This window comes from Ranitomeya imitator, chromosome 7 (assembly GCF_032444005.1).
Source record: "Ranitomeya imitator isolate aRanImi1 chromosome 7, aRanImi1.pri, whole genome shotgun sequence".
NCBI lineage: Eukaryota > Metazoa > Chordata > Amphibia > Anura > Dendrobatidae > Ranitomeya > Ranitomeya imitator.
The window spans coordinates 77,555,226-77,578,776 of record NC_091288.1 but is presented as its reverse complement, the minus strand read 5'-3'; the positions used below and the strand labels follow the sequence as shown (position 1 = coordinate 77,578,776).

The 23,551-nt window shown below is 41.0% G+C and overlaps 1 protein-coding gene across 3 annotated transcripts in view; it reads right to left on the bottom strand.

The window, feature by feature from the left end:
* SATB2 (SATB homeobox 2) overlaps window positions 1-23,551 on the bottom strand; it is a 218,899-nt gene that overhangs the window by 52,570 nt on the left and 142,778 nt on the right. For all 3 annotated transcript variants that reach the window (XM_069733543.1, XM_069733545.1, XM_069733544.1), the window contains one exon: window positions 4,559-4,756. In XM_069733543.1, the coding sequence (XP_069589644.1) occupies window positions 4,559-4,756 (198 nt within the window). The remainder of the gene's footprint in view (window positions 1-4,558; window positions 4,757-23,551) is intronic.

Genomic DNA, 23,551 nt, shown 5'->3' with positions numbered 1-23,551 from the left:
TCATTAGAATGGCCTCCTGAAGATTATCTGATCAAGGGGTGAGATCTCCAAGGGGATCCTGGCAGCAAGGGTTCAATTTCTGTGCAGTGCCATCCCAGAGAATGGAAAGCGTAAGGCTATGCTTATTAGGATGAATGAATTTCCCATGAAATGCATAGGCATTTATGTCCGGCTGTGAGGCTCTTTGTAGTCAATTTTCACTTTCGCTAATAAAGTCATTGAATGAAGACCCTTTATTAAGACAGAATACTCTTACAGGTTACTGAAAATAGGTTTTCTAGATTGGTAGGTTGAACTGAATGCCAACTTCATTTGTAGGAGACTTAATAGATGTCTACAAATAGCTCAAGGGCTGTCACATTGTAGAAGGATCATCTTTATTCTCATTTGCACAAGGAAAGACTGGAAGCAATGGGATGAAACTGAATGGGAGGATTCACAGATTAGATATTAGAAACAACTTTTTGACAGGGTGAGACGAGAGGTGGTGAGTTCTCCTTCAATGGAAGTCTTCAAACAGAGGCTGGACAGACATCTCTCTGGGATGATTTAGTGAATCCTGCTTTGAGCAGGGGGTTGGACCAGATAACCCAGGAGGTCCCTTCCAACTCTACCATTCTAAAATTCTATGATTCTATGATTTGATACCAAAAATATCATTATTATCATTGATACAGGAACAAAAACCATCAACGATGTTAATTTATATTCTCTTTACCCTTTATGGATGCAGCTTCTACGCTATTTTTTTTTTACTTAATGTCTCATCATCTCTGAATTTCTTAAGCCAAAGTTTTATTCTCCTCTCTTGGCAACATATTTTTTAGAAGAGTTGTGTTTTTAAATGTCTTTATTTTGGAGTACATGAAACATTTAATATAAGGCCGTGGGTCACACTTGCGAGTGCAATGTGAGAAACTCGAGCGAGTCTCTCGCATCAATACCTGGCACTGCCGCCGGCACTCGGGACCGGAGTGTGCAGCTGCATGTATATTTCTATGCAACCGCAAACTCCGGTCCCGAGTGCCGGCAGCAGTGTCGGGTATTGAGGCAAGAGACTCGCGCGAGTTTCTCGCATTGGACTCGCAAGTGTGACCCCGGCCTTGTATTAAATGTTTCATGTACTCCAAAATAAAGACATTTAAAAACACAACTCTTCTAAAAAATATGTTGCCAAGAGAGGAGAATAAAACTTGTGTGACCCTGGCCTAACTTGCATTATTTCTTTTTTGTGGGAGGGGTTGGGAAAAAAACAGCAATTCATCTTTTGTTTTAGTTGCATTTCTTTTAAACAGCAGCTACACTGAATGTAAATGGATATTAAATAAATTCTATGTGCCCCATTATTGGTTTGATAATTATTGTGATACCAAATTTATAGTGTTTTTATGTTTTACTATTTAGTTTAATTTATGGCACCACATTCTAAGAGACATAACATTTCTATTTTGATTATAGACCGGTAGTTGGCATTGGTACCATTTGGTTGTACATACTACTTTTTGATCAAATTTTATTTGGGTTTTCAGATAATGGAGAGATTTTTTGCTTTTTTTATACTTTGGGTCATAACTTAAGACATTTTCTACATTTTTATTTGGGATTTATTAGTTTATTTCTAAAAAAAAACAACTGGGTTGATATTTTTTAAGTTCCTTTTTTGGACCTTATCATGTGAAGATTCTCCAGTGCCGACACCAGGAGTGGGCAGTCACGTGACCGCAAGTATACAATATGCATACTTACGGCCACATGACATGTCATTCTCACTCAATACACTTATATTATGCGAGGCTGCACACGACTAGTCGGCATGTGACAACATGTATGCAAATCATATATATTTAAGGTCACGCACTCACTGCTCCCAGCGCCAGAGAATCCTCACAACGTGCAGTGCACACAATATGAGGATTCACAAGCCTGCAGTCACACAGACTGCATAGACTAAGGATGGACAACCTAATGCAACAGGTATATAATTATTATATATTTTGGGCATTAATTAGGTCACTGGGTGCAGTGTAAGCTCACTAGTGCCAATAGTCGGAGGGCAGGGACGCCCTCCCTGTGTCTACCCACTTAGATCGTGCAGTCATTATTCCCTGCAGTGTCTAAAGGGTTCAAGTGCCTGGCCTTGAATAATCTCTAGTCCTAAATGATACAACAGGATGTTAGCTACAGGTGGCACCTGCTGATGATGCCAGTAGCAGAACAATGCTTTGTGATTACGCTGGTGAACATTAACCCAACACTCATAATGTAATTTGGTGGGAAGAGATTGAAGATATTTTCTGCGAAAAAAAAATCTTTTTTTTTTTTTAATAGAAACCGCGCCATTCTTATCTACAGACTTTGGTATAGCGTCCCCATTCAGGCTTTTAAAAATCTGATATATCTGACTGTCATGTAATCAAAAGTGATTGATTGATGCAATGTAAAGCGCTTAAATGCTTGCGTGAAGAGAATTTGGAATGACAACAGGATCTGTATGGAGGTTATGCTTATCACAAAAGAAAACACATGAACTTTATCTTATGAGCAGTGAGGTGAAGTCTAAATAAATCTCTCATTTCAGTTTGATAGCACTTAATGCAAAAATACGGGTTTGTCAAGGATTCTTGTTCATAGATATGTCTAATTGAAAAATAGACACACATTAAAAAAAAAACAAGTTCATCAAGTGTACGACATTTCACTGTAACTCTTGACGAAGAGAGTTCACAGCCTTCTACAGTAAATGACACATTACAGATTTAGACGGAATATCAGAATGTGACTATCATTCAAGTACATGTCTACAGATGCACAAACCAGATTTTTCCACTACTTGCATTTCTTAACAAATGATCTTTGCTGATCCGGTGATACAAGAACATTCTATAAGATTATCTGGCGCAGTACAGGTTAAAGCCTTCCATATCTGGCTAGTGAGATTCTCCCCTTATTGCTGGTATTCTTCATGTGCTTTAGTTGAGACAAATCTTCACGAGCAATAAGGCCTCTTGCAGTGTAGGCCAGAGGCCATACTTACACAAAGGTAGAGAGGTGGGAAGTAGATCCCTAGTGGGAAGTTTATGAGATAGGAGGCAGGTAAAGCCTCAGAAGCAATTGTAGAATGTCTCTAAGGTGCAGCAGAATTTTCGGTAGATAAGGCTCTAATCTTGCCATCCTACAGCTTACACATCACATTCATTTGCAGGGGTTTTCAATTCTTTATTACGGCAAGTACTTTATTATTAAATGATTATCAGCATCAAATGTATTTGTAATTTTATTTGTATTCGATTATTAATTTGACATTTTGTATGGGAATTGTTGAAGCGATGGATCAAAGATTCAGTTAGATGGCTCAATCCAATCATAGGGTTACATGTGGAGTTGGGATATGTGGGGAGTTTGCATAAGCATTAACCAATATGTAAAAGTGGTGTTTTGGGTCACCAATCATAGAAAATGTGATAATGGTAAGTACCATCCATTTAGCTCATGGCAAGAGCTATAGAATCTCATTGATGGACAAGAATATCTCTTTTGCGCACCTGTCCCGGATCCGCGCTTTACATCCCTCACTCCAGTCCACTAAACATTGTGGTGTTTCACATTGGGCTTCACAGACAGCCTGGCATGCTCCCATTTGATCATCCGCCTGAGCATATACACTGTAAGGATCACCAAGACTCACATCTGCATCTTGCTATTAAGACTTCGGTGTTCCTAGACTCTGGCTTGCTCTATACACCTTGACCTGCTCAGCTGGTGTTTGCAGTCTCCTGGACGTCTTCCACCTGACTACGATCTCCTGGACGTCTCCCACCTACCTGTATGCAGTCTCCTGCCTACATGCCTGTGGTCTCCGGGACATGTCCCGCCTGCTAGCGGTCTCCTAAATGTCTCCCACTTGCCTGTCTGCGGTCTCCTGGACATCATCCGCCTGCTTGCCTGTGGTCTTCTGGACATCTCTCGCCTGTCAGCGGTTTCCAGCATCCCGCCTGCTTGCAAGTGGTCTACTGGATGTCTTCCACTTGCCTGTCTCTGGTCTCCTTGATGTCTCCTACTTGCCTGCAGTTTCCAGCATTCCACCTGTCTACCTGTGGTTTACAGTCCTTCAGCTGTCCATGTTCCACGTGCTCCACCTATCTGCGGAACCAATAACTGTGTGCCAACTCAGATCTTGGGCTTAGAGGATCCACCTCACCTAGTGCATCTAACACTCTACTATTTCAAAAGGGATTTCCCCTTTACTATTCAAAATAGACAATATGATAGCTGAAGAGTGTATTATTAGGAGTTAAGAGCCTCCTACTGTAAAACAAGTTCTGTCACTCAGCCTGTGACCTAATACTTTTATATGATTGCAGTGTCATGCTGTTTTTTTATTAATTTACAGTAGGGTGTTACATTATTTGATAAAAACAATTTACAATAAAGATTATGCATTTTTGCAAGTCAATGTAAAATGTGGAAATGATGCAGGAGAAATATACGGTAGTTGATTAGTTGCCGAAATACTTCTCGGTCGGTATTGGACATGATTGTGTAGACTAGTGTTTCTTACCTGCACAGGTTCAGGGGTTAGCTGTACTACATGCTGGAGGCGCTCACTATGATGATGTCTGGACTCTTCTTCGTAAACAGCATCTCTTTCATGCTGAGGGAGCCCAAGGAAACGACGAATGGTGCACAGATTCTCCCACAACGTACGGTTTTCTGGGCTTGGATTTTCTTTCCAGCGGAGAAGTTCACAAAGCCATCCCTGTAGCAAAAGATGAAATAAAATAAGATTATAAGTTTCGTAGGTTTGGACTCTTCTGTACATCATATAGATTTATGAATAGACTTGTTTAATACAGACTGTCCCAGGAAAACCATTTTTTTTACTTGTATAATTGGCTCCAAGTGCCTATTCTTGGCAGGAGCACTGAACCAGCCTGCACAATCCCTTAACGTAGACTTCAATGGGTCTTCAGAAATAGCCAAACAAGGTGAAAGAGCATGTTATTTCACAACTTTTGGACTCATGGCAATCAGATAATCTCTAAGTTGCTGTTTGAAAACGTTTTAAAATAAACCTGACCATTCTCTGTAGAGTTGTCCGGAGTCATACAATAGTATGTCCAATAACTGTCTTATGGAATAAACATAAGGTCAGGATCACACAAGTGTATAACATGGCTGAGTGCTCTCTGTATTTTATTGGATAGCACTCAGCCCAATGTTATACTATGGGACAGTGCAGATGAGCGACTATTTTGTTATGCCAAGTCAGCATAAGAAAACAGAGACTCAGCTCACAGGCACCCATATAAGTCTATGGGTGCGTGTGAAACATTGGACTGTACTCTGATGCAATCCTTGTGCAGTCTGAAATATGACTAGTCAGGCAATGGAGAAATTGCTTTCTCCATCTCCTCCACACCTGTGCTGCGATTCTCTGTTGCGAGAGGATCAGAGCACTGACATTCGGCTCACGCTCGCAGCAGAGTTTGAGCTGAGTGTCATTAGCATATCGCGTCAGATGTAATAAGCTATTCTGATTTCAGCCTAATAATAATGATGGTCTAAGAATGACATAGAAATGTATGAATACCTTCTGATTATGTTTTCTGACGTGCTGTAATCCATCATGTCTATCGTTTTTACACAATTTTTCCTATCTCAAGCTTAGTTGATTCATAAATTTATACACCTGATTTCTTTACCTCTATTTCTCAACTAAAAATGCCAGGAATTAGATCTTGCAGATGTGTTGTTGAAGTTTCTGGAATATTATGCAAATTTTGTTATATATTTTGTGAATGTGAATGAACAAAAGATAGATCTAAATCAAATCAATATTTGGTGTGATTACCCTTTGCCTTCAAAACAGCATCAAAGTATAATTTGTTCTAGGTACACTTGCTCACAGCTTCTGAATAAACTCAAGAGGGAGATGTTTCCAAACATCTTGGAGAACTAACCACAGATCTCTTTTGGATGTAGATTTGTTCAAATTCCTCTTGTCCCTTCATGTAATCTCACTTCTATTCTTGGGAAATGCAACTCTTCAAAACTCACTCCAATTTGGTTGCACAGTAACTATTGATGTGGTACTGTCAGTAACCAGACATCTGCCATTATTAATTTCTCATTCTTCCAAATAAGGAATGTTGCAATAATTAAGCACTTCAGTCCTCCAGAAAATCTATCAGCACTGAAACATACCTTTATAACCCAATGGCTGGACCCTGTATGCATCCCTGAGAAAGCAATACAATGTTTTCAGTTAGTCCAAAATGCAGGAGCTCAATATGCTCCTATCTCACTAATTCTTTACTTACTACAGTTAAAATGAAAAATATAACTTTTACATTTTGCTTGCTGATATTTAAAGCCATAAACAATTTGGCCCCAGCTACCTGAAAAATCTACTACAGATCGTTAAATTCCCGCTCACATTAGATGGTTGTTGTTTGGTCGGATTGTTTAGCCGAATGTGAAAGCCGCCAACAGATATCTCTGCCCGCTGGCTTGTCTTCGGGAGAGCAAGGTAATCCAAAACCAGACTTTCCCGAATTACATCTACCTCGACAATCAGTTGGACGGCGCTCCCATACACATTAGAGTGACTGCCAAACCTGTCGATATTGGCAAGACATTACTCTAATGTGTATGAGGGGCTTTACTCCTTGCTATCCTCCCAGATCAGTAGTCACTAATAAACTATTCAAACCCAGGGTCCCCTATAAAACGTTTTGACCCAGAGCTATCTTCAGTCAAGAAGACGCCACTCTCTGGACCCATCAGAGAGATATCATCCTTGAAAACATTTTCACAACTTTTCAGTTTTTCAGTTGAGGGCAAATAACAAAACTAGCTTCTATACAGGACAACAGAGCAAAGTGATCAGTTTCCTCTTAGAATCCATTAGGAGAAAAGCACATTGCTCTTACATGTTTTTCACTTATAGAATTCATAGCCGTAATAGTAAATGGGGCCGTTCCAATGTCCATGATTTTTCACTGAACGACTGTTCCACGCAATATTGTGGAGATATGACCGAACTTGATCCAAGGGTCAGATCAAAATGGATCTATCGATCTATGGATCTGTGAAAAAACTGGTCAGCACTCAGACACCATGTGATTTTCATGGATTGTTAGATAGGTAAATAGGGGAAAGTGGAGAAACTGTTTTTCAACATATGAGCACAACTGATAAAAATCGGACCAAACTGTAATGAAACTCTGATGAAACTCAGTCCATTTTTCTTATATGTGAAAAAAACTGTTGTGTGGATGAAATGAGTCCTTAGCATGTTAGAAAGTTACAGCATGACATGACTTGAGTGGAGGTTTGATTCCAATTTGCACTTAGCATATATCGCTATGATCGGTCACTTGCGGTCAGATCATAGAAGATATCCTGGTGCCGCAAACAACAGAAGACAAGCTCTTTTTGATTTATGCTGACTTTTTCAACACTTAAAAGTTGTTTTAAGGCAAAGTTATGAAAATAGTGATACATTCCTGCACTGATACTGCATTCCTGTTTAACGATTCCAATTTTCTGCTTCCAAAAACGAACCTTAAGACATCGCGCACAAGATATTACATGCCCGAACGCTCTTCTTGTAAGACTTGATGAGCTTGGCCCCCAATCCCACTAACGTGAGCTGGCCATCTACAAACAGAAATATATTTTTTTACCAGGAATGGAATTATCCTTCAGTAAAAAATGTTAATAAAATAAAGCTCTGTTATTTCTTCCAATGAGGTTTTCGGATTTCTTTCTTAAACTTCCGGATCACAGAAATATCATCATTCGCTGAAATTTTTTTTTTTTTACCCATTTAAATGATTTTCCGATTTATTTCATCTGATCGTTTTAACCATTTACACAATATCAATCTCAACCAGATAGTTTCATCGAATCGTAGGAAAAACCGATATGGATAAATCCAGCCTACGGCACCCTACAACCAATTTGTCCATAAGAACCTCAAAGTGACTTCGTGTCTTACAGATTTAACAATTAACTCTTTAACCTCTAATGCCCTCATTTCCTCCCATCCTCCACTACACATTGCTCCCCAAACATAAATAAATTGGGGGGAAAAGGCAAGATTTGATTATCTTCGCTGTATCGGCCAAGGCAGAAACACCAGCTGTTCTTATTGTGCCTCGTCTTCCTCACGGCTCCGATGTTAATAGCCTGATCATTCCATTTTCTCCTTCAACTGGCGGCTGCACAGCACAGAGCAGAGACAGAGAGGGCTCCTGCCCATCTGTAGCAGCTGTAGGCAGTGAACTGTGAAGGCACTGGGGATTTATCGGGTAATCTGTAACACAAGACTGCCTTGTTTTTACAAGAGAAAGGCCACATTTGCACAGACCTGCTCTATTCTGGGTGAGGGAGAGGATGAAAGATTTTTTTTTTTGGGAAGTGAACACATTTACGCTGTCCTTCTACTACACTAGTTGTCACTGATCTATGCAACTTTTAACTTTGTGGTGCTGACAGCATTATGAATGCATGTGGATAGGATTGTCAGCTGAGAAATAACATACACTTACTGCTGTGAAAATGTTGTCCACCCTCGGACACTTTCTAATAAAACTGAACAGTAGTTTCTACACAACCCAAAGAATAGTGCCAAAACTAATATGAGCAATTGTATTATTTGGACTTATTTTGGTAATATATCATATGCGAAATAATTAATCTAATTAATTGTATTTCTATTTTTACCCATTTATATAGTGTCATTTTCACAGCGCTTTCCAAAATCATCATCATTCCCTATCAGTATGTCTTTGGAATGTGAGAGGCAACCGGAGTGCCCGGAGGAAACCCACACAAACATGGAGAGAACATACAAACTCCTTGCAGATGTTGTCCTTGGTGGGATTTGATCCCAGGACATAGCAATGCTCTTGTGCTAACCACTGTGTCACCGTGCTGCCCACATCTGATCATTTGCTGTTACACACAAGTGGCCTAACATGTCAGTAAGCTCTGAGTACCACTTTTTGATAGAAATAAAGATATCTGCTGTCTGCACTTTAATTTAAAACATATGTGAAGCTAAAGAATTACTTTTTGTGCCATCTGTGCCGCTTTTTTATTAAGTCATTAACCTTATTTATAGGAAAAGTTATTTTTTAGTGTATAGTCTTCAAGTCTTCAAGAAAAACAATTATATTAAAACATAGAAAAAAGGCTTATTTGTTCAACACATCATTCCCTACATTTATTATGTTACAAAAAGTCTGGGGCAACACAGTGACAGCAGCAATTGTCAGGCTGTCGCTCACCTATTTTACATCTGCGATTTACAGCTTTGCTATGTCAAAAAAAGGCTAAATTACTGATAAGTCGCACATGACTACACTGAAGTAGGGCAGCAGGGTGGCTCAATGGGTAGCGCTGTAACCTTTCAGCGTTGGTTCAAATCCCACCAAAGACAACATCTGCAAGGATTTTGTATGTTCCCCTAGTGTGGGTTTCCTCCGGGTTCTCCGGTTTCCTCCCACACTCCAAAGACATACTGATAGGGAATCTAGATTGTGAGCCACAATGGAGACAGTGATGATGATGCCTATAAAGCGTTGTGGCATTAAAGCAAATCCGTCAGTAGGATCAACCTTCCTAAGCCATCTATATGGGCATGTAGGTCATAGAAAGCTGAATAAAATGATATCTGCAATCTGATGTCTTATTCTAGAGAAATCCAAGTTTTTCTCAATATGTAAATGGATTGTTAAGATCTATGGGCCGTACAGTGATTTCTCTGAGAATCTGCCTTCAAAACTTATTTTAAATGAAAGGGAGCATTATTAGTGTGAGACATGTAATGACTGACAGCCTGCTCTCCTGATCTACACGTATCACACTGGTTATTGCCCTTTTTATTTATAATAATCTCCGGAGGCAGATTCTCAGGGAGATCAGTGTCCAGAAAATAGATCTTAACAGTTTATTTACATATTTAAAAAGATGTGTATTTCTCTGGAATAATTCACCAGATCGCAGATATTAATGTATCATTTTATTCCACTTTCTATGCCCCACATGCTCATATATACGGCTTAGGAGGGTTGATGTTATTGACAGATTCCCTTCAGCTGAACACTAAAATGAATAAAAGAAATAAGTATATGAAACATTTGCGACTCTGTGTCACATTTACACTAGGTTGCAAAGCGATGTCAAAAATAATTAAGAGCAACGTGATACCACAATCTCAATGTTGCTTGATACATGTAGTCCTTGCTTAAATTATCCGTCACTGATTTACAAAGTATAATAAAGCTTGCGGGGTCTGTCATTACTATCTTTACTGTCAGTGTTCATGGTCTCCTACTCAAACTGTACAGAATGCAATAACAGTCGAAAAAAAATACACTATTTCCAATAGTTGAAGATCTACAAATTCCAGCCTTCACCAAATGCTTGTTTTTGACAGCAGATATTTTCTGCATAACTTACGTTTAGGAGAATAATGAAAGAACCAAAGTAGATTATTACGGCACATTGAAAGCATATCTTAAATTCTAGAACAGAATATTTGCAACAAAAGTGACTTTCCAGAGAAATTGTGTTATTCAGATTTCCTCGACAAGTCTGTCTTGTGTACTTCTCCCCCCTGCATGAATTCACCACAGCAAGTACCAAAAAAAATCTGCTCAGTTGCAGCCATATTGCTCAGTGTGTACCCAGCTGCCGAAATAATTAGCTTATGAATGTATCAGCTGCTTGTGTGATTTTTATAAATAATAACCAACCTGCAGAGCAGAAACACTTTCATGAGCTAATATTAGCAATAATTTGCACGGTAATTGGAAGAGTTATAAATCTGCCATATGGATGAATAGACGGATCCTCGGATTAAAAGAAAGTGTCAGGCAAATATTTTTTTAGAAATAAAAATAAGAACATAAACATATATAATTAAGATAATCTATCTCTCATATATGTGACTTACATACGATAACTATAAAAGAAGTAATCGCAGAGCTATGTGGGTTACGGTTATTCCATTCCCAAGGTATACTATGTTTTTGCCTAAGCATGTAGAATTTCTATCTATTTATCTATCTATCTAAAAAAAAATAGAGCAGCACATTCAACATATAAAGAATCTGGGTGCAAAAGAGCTTCCACATGCATATACCAAACCTTGCATGTAGTAGTCCAAAAAAGTAAGCAGCACACCACTGTCTGTGAATTCATAGACAGTGGTGTGCTACTTCCTTTTTTGGACTACCTATCTATCTATCTATCTATCTATCTATCTATCTATCCATCCATCTATCTATCTATCCATCCATCTATGCAAAATATAGAGGAACAGCACAAAAATTGTAAAAAATGAAGAGTGCAAGACCTCCGGAACAATAATCCCAATTCTAAAAATAATAAGTACCGTATTTTCTGGTGTATAAGACGACTGGGCATATAAGACGACCCCCAACTTTTCCATATAAAATATGGAGTTTGGGATATACTCGCCGTATAAGACGGGGGTCATCTTATACACCCAGTCATCTTATACTGCGTGTGCGGTGCGGATGGTTCCCAGGGTCTGGAGGAGAGGAGACTCTCCTTCAGCCCCTGGGATCCATATTCATGTAAAAAAAAGAATAAAAATAAAAAATATGGGATATACTTACCCTCCGATGGCCCGCTGCTTAAGCGGTGCAAGCGGCGGCCTCCGTTCCTAAGGATGCATTGAGCGAAGGTCGCGCGACCGGTCGCATGACCGTGACGTCATCAAAGGTCCTTTGCTCAATGCATCCTTAGGAACGGAGGCCGCCGCTTCACCACTGAGAGTCGAGGGCCATCGGAGGGTAAGTATATCCCATATTTTTTATTTGTATTCTTTTTTTTACATGAATATGGATCCCAGGGCCTGAAGGAGAGTCTCCAGATCCTTGGAACCATACAGGACCGCTCCCTGCGCACGCCATACCCGGCGTATAAGACAACCCCCGACTTTTGTGATGATTTTCAGGGGTTAAAAAGTCGTCTTATACGCCGGAAAATACGGTAAGTGATAAAAAGAGACAGAACTCGAAAAATACAAAGCAAGAAAGCTTGAGAAAGGTTCTGCTGTCACATGGGCTAAGTAAAAGTCCACTTTTTCTTTTAAAATTTTAGGGTGCTGCCAATTTTTGTCTATCTATCTATCTATCTATCTATCTATCTATCTATCTATCTATCTATCTATCTACAAAGCCAAAATAATAATGTACGCCCAAATTTAAACATTGGAAACTATTGCATTAGCCATATAAGGCACAGCCTTCGGGCACAGCTGGGTGGGCTTCTCCATAATGCCTTTCAGCTATCACATCACATGGTATAGCACAGCCAATCAGCAGGGGCAATCCTAGTCTGTGTAAAAGCAGAGGCAGGGAAAGCAGCAGCCATTCTATGGTGAATCTGAATAGAAGGATGTCAAATCTCAGAGTTTAGCCATGCAGAAAGTGAAAGAAAGGGATAAACCTTTTACAAAACTGTACAGACTGCATGTGCTACAGAACAGTTACTATATATTCAACCATAGCCATATATGTGGAGGTCACTTTGACATTACTAAGCTTGAAATGACTTTGAAGCAACAGTATGAAATAAGTTGGAAAAAGTCCTAGGAGACTTCAGAGAGTTATTCATATCTTTTCAGGGCAATTGGAGTATGTCCAGTTCGCTGTCAATCAATAGTTTTGGGAAAAATTTAGTGCAGTTGGCAAATTCGAATTTCAAAAAATTAGGGCATCTCTAACACCTACTATCTTTTTATCAATTAACGAATCATCTGTCTCTTACTATCTATGAATTCGGTAACAATACAAATAACTACACCCGTATCAGGTCAACATTACATAAAGCTAATCATGCAGTCTTTGTGGCAGTTTTATGAGAAATGGATACAAAAGGAAATACAAGTATAAAGGAAATGTCTGCTCTCTTTTGCATTTACTCATGTGTTTAATATTGGTTCGGGGTTATAGTTGCACCCAGTTCCTGAAGCCTAATGGCGTGCAAAAGGTCTCTGGCCCATATAAGAAACCAATGCTATTAGAAAACCTTGTTAGTTAGGGGCAATGTTTGAGATTTTCATTGGGGCACATAAGCTACAAATTACATCACTGTATCTACTACGGACTTTGGTGCTTAAAACTTCCACAAAAAAGTGTCATTTGGAGTTCCCATACTAGAGTCACCCAATAAAGCTTAAACATTTATTTTAGATTAAGCTGTCGGGATTAAGTACTTTACTTAAAGAGGAACTCCATTGGAAAGAGACTTTACTTAAAGAGGAACTCCCAAAAAGCATAAAACACACATTGGCACTATATCTAAGCCTGCATTAAGAATGTATATGTCTTATTACAGTGCAACTTTCATCCTAATGAATTTTTGCAAGGGTTTAGCCACACAATGCACTCAAGGTTTATCTATGATTTAGAAATTGCTGCAAACGTGTATGTAAACCCTTAATAAGCTGTCACTTAAGCTGGTGATACATAATAATCGGAGATCTTGAGGAGATATTAGTAACTACATCACCCAATATCCACTGGTGGTATGTAGAGTAGTGAACAATAGCGTAACTAGAGTCGGGTGGGCCTCTGTGCAAACTTTGGACCTGGTCCCTCTGCATGTTCGCTAGATGTATGGGTCCTTGTAGCATTTCAAATCCTGTGAAGACATACAGGTTTGTAAATAACAATGTTCCTCTTCCTGCAATAATGTCTCCCATCTTGTGCCCGTTTTCTATAATAATGTCTGCCATCCTGACCCCTTTCTGTCCCCATCTCGCTCCTTCCTGTAATAATGTCCTCAATCCTGGCCCCTTCATGTGATAATGTCCCCCATCCTGGGTCCACTCCAGATATAATGTTATCTATCCTGAGCCTTTTCCTGGTATAATGCCCCTCATCCATGGCCCCTCGTGGTATAATGCCCCTGGTACTGACATGAAGTGTATATTGTAGTTCATCTATTAGCAGCAGCATTATCGTCATACAAGGACAGACTGGGCCAAAGCATTGGCTTGTTTGTTCAAATATTTGAGTGTATTGCAAAGAGATAAACAATCCGCACTGCTGCACTTCCAAATCAACCAACCCAACTGTGGGGTCACTGACGCTGCAGGCTCATATGCCAGACGTACAGGTGATCAATCCAGAAAAAAACATCACTGAAAGTCCATATGTAAAGAAAGAGTGGAATGACATTCGCCGTCCTGTAAAATCCGTAGTTTATTGAGACATTAAAAAATCTTCAGCAGTGGAGCAATGTATGGGATGCGACGGGCGTTTCGCGCGGCTGTGTTTCTACGGGTCTTAATCAAATATTTGAGTATTGATATTGGATTTTTATTATGCACTTTGTATGAAGTATTTGTGATCACTTTTATAAGTTCTAACCCAATAGATGTCTGATAAATGAATCATCAGATCATCAATTTTCTGAATGCTGTGCTTTTCTTAGGCTAGCTTCACATTGCGTTAACAGCAGCCCGTTCAACACATGCGTTAATGGGCTGCTGTTAATGCAAGTGCCGACTTGTCATACCGCTAGTGCAGATAGAGCTAGCAGATGTTCTATCTGCGCTAGCAGTGATGGACCCGGAAATGCTGCAGCCCGCGTCCCAGGGTCCGTCACTCAATGACGGCACATCGCTAGCGCACACCCATTATGGGCGTGCACTAGCGATGCATCCGCCATAGGGCTTAATGGTGCTGTTAACGGACTGCGTCACACCACGCTATGCCACGGTGTAACGTAGTCCGTCTAACGGACTGCTAAATGCAGTGTGAACCTGGCCTTACAGTTTCACTATACAAGCTGATGAATACTTCAGCTGATCAGTGATCACCAAAAATGGCTCATGTATTTACACAAACATGACATTTATAGAGCCCTATTAAAAGACAGTTATGCTTATTTCTCTAGTTACCATTATTGGGAATTTCAGTGATGCAAAATACATACAGTACTTTTACCTAAAGGGGTAATTTGGTCTTATTGGGAAAGTCTGAGGTCACTCTATGTAACTGCAGACTTCTGAATCCTAAAGGTACCTTCACACATAACGATTTCGTTAACGATATCGTTGCTTTTTGCGACGTAGCAACGATATCGTTAACTAAATCGTTATGCGTGACAGCGACCAACGATCAGGCCCCTGCTGGGAGATCGTTGGTCGCTGGGAATGATCAGGACCTTTTTTTGGTCGCTGATCACCCCACTGTCATCGCTGGATCGGCATGTGCGACGCCGATCCAGTGATGTGTTCACTGGTAACCAGGGTAAATATCGGGTTACTAAGCGCAGGGCCGTGCTTAGTAACCCGATATTTACCCTGGTTACCATTGTAAAAGTTAAAAAAAAAACAGTACATACTCACATTCCTGTCACGTCCCCCAGCGTCAGCTTCCCGCACTGACTGTGTCAGCGCCGGCTGGCCGTAAAGCAGAGCACAGCGTTGACATCACCGCTCTGCTTTACGGCCGGCGCTTACACAGTGCAGGGAAGCTGACGCTGGGGGACGTGACAGGAATGTGAGTATGTACTGTTTTTTTTTTACTTTTACAATGGTAACCAGGGTAAATATCGGGTTACTAAGCGCGGCCCTGCACTTAGTAACCCGATGTTTACCCTGGTTACCCGGGAACTTCGGCATCGTTGAAGACAGTTTCAGCGATGCCGGAAGTCTTTCCCCTGATTGTTGGTCGCTGGAGAGAGCTGTGTGACAGCTCCCCAGCGACCACACAACGACTTACCAACGATCACGGCCAGGTCGTATCGCTGGTCGTGATCATTGGTAAATTGTTTAGTGTAACGCTACCTTTACAGTGCACCAACCACATGCTGACAGGATTAAGTGGTGTCCCTTCCAAGACCAGACAATCACATGGAATTTGCATACTTTTGGCCACATGCCAACTAGACATTCTTGGACTTACTCAATTCACTTGCATTGAGCAAGGCCAAACAAAATCTAGTCGGTATGTGGCCGCATGTATGCAATTTGCAAACTTGCAGTTACAGGACTGCCTGGTTTCGGAAGAACACCTAGAATCCTGACAATCTGTGGTGCACACTGTAAGGATTCAGAAATCCGCAATCACATAGTGTGAATGCGGACTTTCAACACAAGACCAGACAGGTTTACACAGGCACAAAAGTCTGGATGGATTTTTACAAGTTCCCTCTTAAGGTACCACTACATATTAGATGAGCGTCAGTTAAATCTGCTGATTTTGTAGGGACAATTTTGTAGGGACAGGTTGACCAGCTGATATGTATGCATAGATAGCTGTCTGCCAAACGAATGTTCGGCCAACAGCTCATTCATCCATGGCCAGCTTTATACTCTAAGCCTTATACGAACGTCTATAGTTGCTACACCTATTCCTATGCCATCGATGATACACTACGGTGATCCATGCTTTTTTTTAGCAAAATAGCGACACAGTAGGGTAAACAATAGATTTTTTACATCTACATCAGTCAGGAAACGTAAGACAATGCCCAAGTAAGAAACAATCCATGGTGGGGATCCTCCATGTCTCTTATGAGCCATGTTCATGTGACATATGGGAAAGGGAAATTAATATATTGGGCTTAAGTGGAGTCACACCTGAAATTTTAGGACTTGTTAGGATCTAAGTTGAATGCTTGTTTTGCTTTGGGTGAGGAACATTATCGTCACATAATTTGCTACGGTTTGTCATCAGTTTTATGGTTAGAATCAGCGTGGTGCCGATATAACTGAGAAGTTCACCAACACAATGATAATATATTAACAAAATGCATAACATGCCCCCATATTGTTCATTTGTCTCGCCCTCTTAAATATCAAAAGTCTCAGTTTTTCATGGAATTAGCATGCTTGAGAGCTATGCAGAAACCCATAAATCTCCGTTCTGTGATCTTAACAAGTAGTCTTGCAAGTGACAGCAAGATAAGAGAATGAGGAACGTAAAATATGTCAAGTCAAACATATTTACTTTGCTAGTGTGGTATAAAATACGAGCAGAGTTTCAAGCTGACACTTTGGTATTTCTCACCTTCAGTAAGGACTAGCTACCATAGGGAAATGTTTGTCTGAGTTTGTAAGAAAAAGGTGTGTATTCAAGGTCTTTCAATGTCAAGGTCAAAATACTTTTTTCTCAGCAGTTTTTGTGAATACCAGGTAGTCACAGTGCTGTTACTTTAACAATAAATAGTGTGCTAGCATATTCCTGCCTGCCATATTATATATTTAATTACTCCATATATATAGGTATAGCGGCCTAATGTTCTGCTGGTAAGTAACCATTACACGATTAATTGAGTTTAGAAAGTGGTGGGCACAGATAGCAGCGGGCCCCTCTATAAGAATAGTATGTGGATCTCAGCCGTTAATCAGATGAGGACAGGGTGCTGGACTCACTGCTATTCCAAATCACTGGTAAATCTGAATAATAGAATCATTTGTCCAGTCTCGTCCAGTCAATCTACTAAGCTGTAGGTAGATCTGTAATTCTATTTTTTTTACAGAAAACTTAACGTGGCCCCAATTGACTATTGGTTCCTATGCAGATTCATAGCTTGCACATATGGTATATATGGAGCACAATGCAATGCTCCTTTAGTCTATTTGTGGCCAGTACTACAGGGGTTATCCAGGACTATTTATTTTTTTACTATGGACTTAAGAACTAATAGGCAGGTAGTTGCCAGCTACCTGCCTGTTGTCCCTGACGCTGATCTCTGCCAGCACAAAGCAGTCCCAGACCGCTCCTGCCAGTGATTCAGCAGCTTCTGCTGACATCATGCCAACAGAGCAGCTGCTGCTCTTCCCTCCGCTCTTTTGATGCGGTGTGAATGCTGATGTCTTGCTGATTAACAGCTGGCTCCCCGTTGCCTAAATGGAGAATGAGAGCTGCAAGTAAGTATGACGTTGGCAGGCACATGCTGTCAACAGAGCAGCCTGGAAGAGGAAGAGCTGCTCTGCTGACGTGGAGCAGCTAAATCGCTGGTAGGAGCGGTCAGTGATCGCTCTGAGCCTTTAGAGGAAAGGGGCAATTACCTGCTTATTAGCTTTTGGCCCATATTAATTGTCCTGGACAATCTCTTTAACTGTAGCAAATCAATTTTCCTACTGTCATCCTGATGACCTGACTCTATTCAGTTGTATGAAACTGTGCTGCAGTTTCCAGAGTACAGAATGGCTGGTGGGTTGCCACTGGGTGGGGGAATACTGTCATTCTTAAAGGGAACCTGTCACCTGAATTTGGCGGGACTGGTTTTGGGTCATATGGGCGGAGTTTTCAGGTGTTTGATTCACTCTTTCCTTACTCGCTGGCTGCATGCTGGCCGCAATATTGGATTGAAGTTCATTCTCTGTCCTCCGTAGTACACGCCTGCATAGTAATCTTGCCTTGCGCAGGCGTGTACTACGGAGGACAGAGAATGAACTTCAATCCAATATTGCGGCCAGCATGCAGCCAGCGGGTAAGGAAAGGGTGAATCAAACACTCGAAAACTCCGCCCATATGACCCAAAACCAGTCCCGCCAAATTCAGGTGACAGGTTCCCTTTAAGAGTAGTTGGCTTTTAGAAGTAGGAAACTCTACATAGCCTTGAGGCTACTACTACCACCTTATACATTATAATGTATACCTTTTGCCTTATTATACAATATCATATATACTAAAATATGTGGAGGATGATTATGATTTATTTTGCACTAGCTTCCAAGTGTAAAAGCTACATATATTTCTATTCTTGATCTATTGACAATTTAATCTAGTCTATTACGCTGCACAAAGTGTTAACTGTATTATGGTAGCCGCAACCTACTGCTTTCCATGGAAGCTGGTATATTATGTAGACATTTATAATACCAAGTATGTGACCCACAAGTCTTGCTAAAGCGACCCATAAAACCATCCATTACAGGCTGCACAACTTTGATATTCACACGAGGAGGAACAGAGAGAAAAAAGGGCACGTTTGCTAAACCAATTGTGCCGTTTTTCACATTCACTGCACGTTTTCCACATATGTCATTTATTACAGAGTGGAAAACCGTTAAATGCACAGTAGTTTTGCCAAGTAGCATTATGCATTTAGCAGTTTCAGTCATTTAACAGTTCCAACCCTCATTATATTTTGCCATGTGGTATATAGGGGGTTTGTGTGTCTATTCATTTAGCAGCTTAAGTAGGTTCCTAGTGGTTTTCGCTACAATGCATTTCACAGCAAGGCTGGAGACTTAAACGGGCAATGTAACAACCAGCCAAAAAGGCTATTTATCCAATAAACTGGCATATCTTACACTAATTTTGTAACAATTGATCAAATTCTGCCAGGATATAAAGTTTTTTTTCTGGCAGTTACATATTGATGACCTATGAGTTTGATAGGTCATCAGGATCAGATTAGTGGGTGTCCAACACACGGCACCTCTACTGCCCAGCTGTTATCTGCTCCAACATTGGCCGGATGTAAGCAATGCACAGGGTGGAACACCACAGCGCTACACATGGTTTACTGGCCACTGTCAGGTACTGCAGTTTAGTTCTATTTTTCCCATCATCAAGGTTCAAGAAGTTCAGTCTTTACTTTATACTTTTACTTTCCTATTCCTGGCTTTACAAATGGATCAAAAATGGTACCAGACTGCCTTATGTCATTTTGGAATATAACATGAACAGACAGTGTGATCAAAGTTCACCTGTACCCTACAAAATGTCTACATGTACCAAAAAGGCTCTAGCTTAATGTTTTAAAGTTAATACTATACTAATAAAGACTGCAAATCATATCCTTTCTACTGGGTAAGTAATAGGTTACTGATCTCTGGGTCATGCACCCCCACCGATCACGAGAACAGGGGTCCCATCTCGCCCGTTTGAATGTAGCAGCAGTCAAGCTGCACTGCCCATATATTCACAGTCTATGTAACTGACCCATGGTGCTTTACTCTTTGTCTGCTATCTTTGTGACATCCTTTGTCGCATCCTTATGAAATGTTCATATGCTCCCCCCCGATTTCTTATCATATGGCACAGAGAAATATTGAGTAGAATAGACGTATTTAGACATTCATTAAAATCACAGATCTGAGAAACTCAGAGCATGTCCTATTCCGATCCGAGTTTAAGGATCAGAAAAGAACATGTTCAACGGATCTGTGTGCTCTCCAATAAAATTCTGGCACCATGCCGACACTTCACAAAGATGTGTGAATGTAGTGTAGTCCCATACACTATTAATGGGTTTTGAAAAACTCGTCAACATTACACCCATTCTGGAACAATCTCTTAGGGTACCGTCACACAGTGCAATTTTCATCGCTACGACGGTACGATCCGTGACGCTCCAGCGTCGTAACAATATCGCTCCAGTGTCGTAGACTGCTGTCACACTTTGCAATCTACGACGCTGGAGCGATAATTTCATGACGTATGTGCGATGTAGAAGCCGTTGGTTACTATGCACACATCGTATACAATATATGTTACACCATGCAATCATGCCGCCACAGCGGGACACTAGACGACGAAAGAAAGTTTCAAACGATCTGCTACGACGTACGATTCTCAGCGGGGTCCCTGATCGCAGGAGCGTGTCAGACACTGCGATCTCGTAACTATATCGCTCAAACGTCACGAATCGTGCCGTCGTAGCGATCAAAATTGCACTGTGTGACGGTACCCTTAGGCTAGCTTCACACTTGCGTTCGGCAGAGCCGCGGCCGGCAGCCTGCTTCCTCTGTAAAGCCCAGCCCACTGTTGCGCCTCTTCCTTCAGCTCCGCCTATGTCTGCATGCGTTCTGCGTACCCATTCTGCTTACACTGCATGCATCGTTTTGAAGCTGCGCCGACCGCAACAAAATCCTAACATGTTGCGTTTGATGCAGGTCAGCGCAGCATCAAGACGACGCATGTGGAGGCATCCGGATACATCCGCATGGCCTGCGTACCCAATGTTAAAGATGAGCGGAGCTCAAGGAAGAGGTGCGGCAGTGGGCAGGGCTTCATGGAGGAAGCAGGATGCCATCCGCAGCTCTGCCGAACACGAGTGTGAAGCCTCCCTTAAGGAGAACTTGCCTGCTCATTTTTTTTTTTGCCAAGACACTGCCCCTATACCTTACTACATTAATTGATAACTTGTCCCTAAATACTAAATCCAACCTTGGCAAATCTTAATTATAACTTTATAAAATGCTGCACTTTATATGTAAAAATCCATAGAACAGTAAAATGGGCAGTGTCTAGTCCAGGGACAGTCATTAAGTCATCTCTAAGAGAGATGTCAATCACACCAGGAACGGCAGGGGTGGAACGCTGGGGTGGAACTGTTTCTCATCTGGACCTTGCTATAATTATTCAACGGTAATGTGTGTATAGAAAACGTTGTTTTAGTAAATGATTTCTGGGATTTAACTTGGTTAAACTTCACATTCATGGCATGTTCAGTTCTACCAGAAAAAAACTGAACACTTTCACAAGAATAAACTATGACATGAACAATATTATAAAGTGGAGGGCAGTAACACCCAGGGTCCTTCTCTTGTTCAGGTGGTGGTGAACTCTCACACTTCAGACTTATCCACATGGATTTTTCATGGTTTTATTCTTATTGTTAAAATGTCTAAATGAAAGGAAACCTGTCATCTGATTCATACTGCCCGAATGAGCATGAAGCAGATACAGAAAGTATTATTGTACCCATGTATGTTTTACTCTGAAAAACTGCAGTGTTTGAGAGAAAACATACTTTAATAACTTGTTCCTTTGACAATTCTCCCCCTCCCCAGATTTCTAGACTAACAGGTCTTTCCCTATGTGTGTATGGGGAGTCGAAAGGAGCGAGTGGCGATAAGCCGCAGGGGACCTGCCTCTGACTATTCAGCTGAAAAAACTAGTGCCTGGTTGGCTTTTTAAAATAGGTTTTCCCTAAAACACCACTGCAATTCTGAGTACGAGCTTGTTCATATGGTTGTAGATTCTCTCATGCGACAGAATCGGGCCCATTATGCGAATGACAATATGAGCCCAGTGTCATATTACTGTGATCCGATTACTTTGCATGAGAGAATCGATTCACAGGTGTGGAGAAGATGGAGAACATAATTTCTCCATCTTCTCCATTATCTGAGTCCGCGAATGTCAGACTGCACTCGGATGTCATCTAAGCACAGTATGATGTTATAAACGCACCAATAGACTTATATGGGTGTGCGTGATCCGAATTCCGGAGCCATTCACAGTATGCTGCAATTATTTTCCCATTGTGGATTCGGCATGAGAAAAAAATCACAGATCTGCACTGCCCCATAGTATAACAATAGTCCAAGTGCTACCCGATAAAACATCAGATAGCACCCAGCCGTGTTATTCGCTCCTGTGAGCATACCCTAAAATGTATATGGCTGCAATAACACAGCCAGAGTCTGATTCATGCAGCTCATGATTTAGGATACTTTCACACTTGCATCGGTACGGGGCCGTCGCAAACCGTCGGCCCGACGTACCGACCGACAGTGTGTTAAATGTAGCACAATGTGGGCAGCGGATGCAGTTTTACAATGCATCCGCTGCCCATTGCGATGAGCGTGGAGGAGGGGGCAGAGTTTTGGTCACGCATGCGCGGTCGAAAATGGCGGACACAACGCACAAAAAAAGTTACATTGAACTTTTTTTGTGCATCGCATCCGCCAAAAACACGACGCATCTGTTGCACGACGGATACGACGTGTGGCCATACTGTACGTCGCAATGCGTCGGTAATACAAGTCTATGGAGAAAAAACGCATCCTGCGGGCACATTTGCAGGACGCATTTTTTCACCAAAACGACGCATTGCGACGTACGCCAAATGGCGCAAGTGTGAAAGTAGCCTTAGGCATCGTGAATCTAATGACAGGTTCCCTTTAAAAGAAAACTCACATTAACAAGAGAACATGTGAAGATATTACATGAGAACAGTAGCCCCAATCCCATAAAGTGGAGGCTTCAGGTTTCATTATATTTATTACACTAGAATGAGATTTGATTAATACAGAACAAAATCCCCCAAACTATGAAGTCAGATGACCTTGTGGCCCTCTCTGCAGCTCTGGTGTATCTCATTTGCTTGTCTTTTGCATGGATGGCATGCTGTGATTATCAGTTGTAGCTACACAGGTAAGCCAAGGTTATTACTGAGAGAAAACAAGTCAATTACTGTGTGTTTATGAAGTAACAATATGAAATAGTCTATGCGAGGTGACCAAGGTGATGTGCACACAACTATTTTTTTCACGCAGATCTGAACACAGACTCAGTGTTGAAATCGACACGAAGTCCACAAGAAAGTTCATGCCATTGACTTTGACATCCATGTTGCTGTTCAAACAAGGTAGATATATATTATTAAAGGGCATTTAAGATTCATGTTGCGGAAAATAAAAAAGTGTCAGGTCACTAATTGAGGCGAATTGAAAATGGGTACCTGATTGATACAGTGCATTAATCAACCTATTAATTGGGGCTGCGTGTGGATCTGTGGTGTATCAAAC